General features: G+C 49.0%; 1 protein-coding gene across 1 annotated transcript; it reads right to left on the bottom strand.

Annotated features, from left to right (window-relative positions):
• Positions 1-2,729, bottom strand: LOC133484111 (P2Y purinoceptor 1-like). The gene has a single exon (XM_061786233.1). It carries the CDS (start codon positions 2,248-2,250, stop codon positions 1,210-1,212), a length of 1,041 nt encoding a protein of 346 aa, XP_061642217.1. The 5' UTR covers positions 2,251-2,729; the 3' UTR covers positions 1-1,209.
• Between the last annotated feature and the right edge of the window lie 658 nt (positions 2,730-3,387).

Here is a 3,387-nt window from a genome sequence, read left to right as displayed (position 1 = left end):
GATTTTTCGAAATATCATTTTAATAATATTCTACTGTCAGGTCGTACAGACAGTTTTAACCCATATGACCCAAAGTGTTGTTGTTTTTTTACACTGCAAACTCCACCTTTGATTACGTATCGCTGCAAGACATCAAGAAACACTGTAAAAGCCCATTTTGCCAGACTACGCATGCTAATACAGCAGCTCGTATTTCCCACCTTTGTCCCATTTGCAAAATTTCCGGTAATGAAATATTTCAAAACATCGTTCCGTTGTCGTCACTGCTTGCTCATAACAGATTTGTGGATTATAATTATTATTATTATTATTTTTTTTTACCACGGTTTGGATGCATTTTGTTTCAACTGTTACTGAACAGTGACTACGTGTTCTAGAAGGACGGCTAGACAGACAAATAGCTATATTGAAAGTTTGTATCTTTCGTCAGTAAATCAAAATACTGGCTATAAAAATACGACACGGAACAGAATAATCTCGAGGAAGTCATCCTTTACTCCAAATAAGGGGCAGTACTGTACAATATCAATCATCATAATAATACAATAGCAGCATACAGTCACTTGCGCAGACATTTTTAGGGGCAGGTGCTCAAGAGGGGATGTAGAGAGGGGAAGTAAGAATAAAGCAGCGTGAGAACACGGTTGCACGAGTGGACACGCCCCCGCTGATTGACGCCCAATAAATGAAGGTGGGAGCATGTGCGCAATTGTCACGAGGACTCCCAAAAAGGCCAAATGCTGAAGTAGCAAAACATAGAGAGGGTCCTTTTTGTGTGTGTGTGTGTGTGTGTACTTTTTGCAAAAGGGCAGGTGCTTGAGGACCACTCGGGGTCTATACGTGCACGTGCCTTATAAGACATATGTAAGATATATGCAATAATAAGAAGAGCAGTCGAGCCCCTTTGCCGCTGTGCTGTACATGCTGGGACGATGACGTTTGCTCGTTGGCCTGAAAGGAGATTTGGGAACGCACCCGTTCTTCCATTCTTCTTGGAACTGGTTAGGGAACAGGTCTTTAACTTAAGGACAGAATCTCCAGCTGTTCTTCGGACTCAATTTCGTGTATTTCCTCGGTTCGAAGAGTGTCAATAGGGTACAGTTTTCGACTTTTGAAGAAGTGCTCGTTCGCTTTCTTTAGTTCGATATGATCCAGAATTGTGGCGGCCACTCCTTCCAGGACGCGCGTCACGTGGACGGTGAGGTTCGCTCACGGACACGCCGCCTCGGCCGCATCTGGGCCCGCTTCCGACCTTTGGCGGTAAAGGAGCGCACGAGTCGCGTTGGCCAAAGACATCCCGGTCCGCTCGCTCACGCGACGGCACCTCGCGAGGAAGTCGTCATTCCCAACAATGTAGATGAGAGGATTGAGAGCGCTGTTGAGGCAGGCGAGACATCTGGCGATCTGGTGCGCAACGTAGACGCCGCGGAAGCTGTCGCGGCAGATGCCTTCTCGCTTCCAAATCCTGGTCTGGAGGTTCACAATTCGGAGGATGTGGTAGGGGATGAAACAGACGCAAAACAGCAAGACCAGAAGGAGCACCAGCTTCAAGCAGCGCCGCTTGAGCGCGGGTTCGACGTTGGCCTTTTGCGCGAGGACCCAAACCACGTGGCCGTAGCACAGCGCGATGATCACCAAGGGGACGGCGAAGCCCATCAGCGTCCAGGCGACGCTGTAACGCAGGTATTGCCCGATCCGTTCGTCGGAGGTGGTGTCGAAACAGGCGTGGGGTCTGCCGGGGTCGCTTTTGTCGAAGAGCGCGTCCGGGAGGATCTGAACGACGACCAGAAACCAAACCAGTGCGCTGATGGCGAGCGAATGGCGGCTGCCGAGCCTCCCCATCGCTCTCATGGGGTGCACGATTCCCAAGTAGCGGTAGATGCTGACGCACGTGAGGAAGCCGATGCTGCCGTACAGGTTGAGGTGGAAGCAGAAGCGGGTCAACTTGCAGAAGGGCTGCCCGAAGCGCCAGCGGCTGTCTTCGGCGTAGTAGGCCACGAGGAACGGCAGCGTGAGCAGGTACTGCAGGTCCGCCAGGCCCAGGTTCAGCATGAAGATGTTGATGTTGCCGATGCTGTTCCAGGCGCCGCACACGCTTCTTAAGCCCCACGCGTTGGAGAGGGTCCCCGCCGCGAACACCGCCATGAAGACGGGCGGCAGAAACGCGTGCGTAAAGCGCATGTTGATCCCGCACGCGGAACCGTTCGGTGCCTGCGTGACGTCGAAGCCTGCGCTCAGGTTTGCGGACATCGCGCTTGGAATATGGCCGCGCGCTCTGCTGAGGTTGCGACGCGTGCTTCGCGCTGGGCGGCGCGGAGGGGAATGGCGCGCGCGCGCGCGCGCGTATAGCAGCTTCCGATTTCACGAAAATGACGCACTCGGCGTAGCGCGACTGTCACAACCCAAATCATAAAATCTCATTGGCGTTTCAAAATGTACCCCAAACGTATTTTCCCACCATTAAGAGTTGACCTAATACAATCCTACTTCATATATTGACATGTACTACAATTCATGATACAAAAGTCATTCAGTTATTACAAAAATCAATTTGTGATGAAAATGTGTGTCTGCCGGACAAATACTTTACTCTGACCGTCAACGAGCCAATGAAAGATTTACAGATTTGACAATTGACATCCAATATGGGATGTGTAGGAAAAATCCACACTGTAAACCCAGATAAGTAGAGTTGACTTCGAAACACTCGGGTAACCCATTGCCCGGAAATTTCCGGGTCATCCCAATCATTAACTGTTAAATATATTGTCGAAGTTATCATTTATTTGCTTAGCTTGCATTAGTATTATGGACGATTTTGAGAAAGGGAGATGTCTCGCCTTCAAGAAGATGACTCAGCAGGAATCATCAGAGAGAAGGACGTGGCCGGGACGTGGCAGGTGTTGGTCCCATGTTTTCACCTTGAAACCCTACCCTTAGTGTGTTGTGTCTTGTAGCTTAGTATGTTATGTCTTGTAAACTTAGAAACCTCCCTATTTTCAAATAAATGCAGGAGCGACAGGAGAGATTGTTTAGAGCGTACTGAGAGGCTGTAATCTGAACAATCTCCCATACGCCCTCCTCATGAGAAAAAGAAACCAGCGTCTTCATTCCTTTTGTGTCTATTTTTTATAATGTTGGGTAAGATAAATCTAACATTAAATTGGTCCTTCGAGCCGGATGTCAACACACCCGAAGATTCCAGTTGTGGAGCCGACATCCAGTTAAGAGACCGTGGCCACGGCAATTGAGACCCTTTCCGGGACTGGTCTTCGTTCTTGTCAACTGGGATCTGAAGGTTGACGACAATCCACAGGATTGAAGACGACTTTGGTGAGTTAAATTTAAAAAAAATTTTAGGAAAAAGGATTAAAAGAGTGAGTGAAT

This window comes from Phyllopteryx taeniolatus, chromosome 9 (assembly GCF_024500385.1).
Source record: "Phyllopteryx taeniolatus isolate TA_2022b chromosome 9, UOR_Ptae_1.2, whole genome shotgun sequence".
NCBI classification, from domain to species: Eukaryota; Metazoa; Chordata; class Actinopteri; order Syngnathiformes; family Syngnathidae; genus Phyllopteryx; species Phyllopteryx taeniolatus.
The sequence above is the reverse complement of the archived record's forward strand: the minus strand, read 5'-3'. Positions and strand labels throughout refer to the sequence as shown.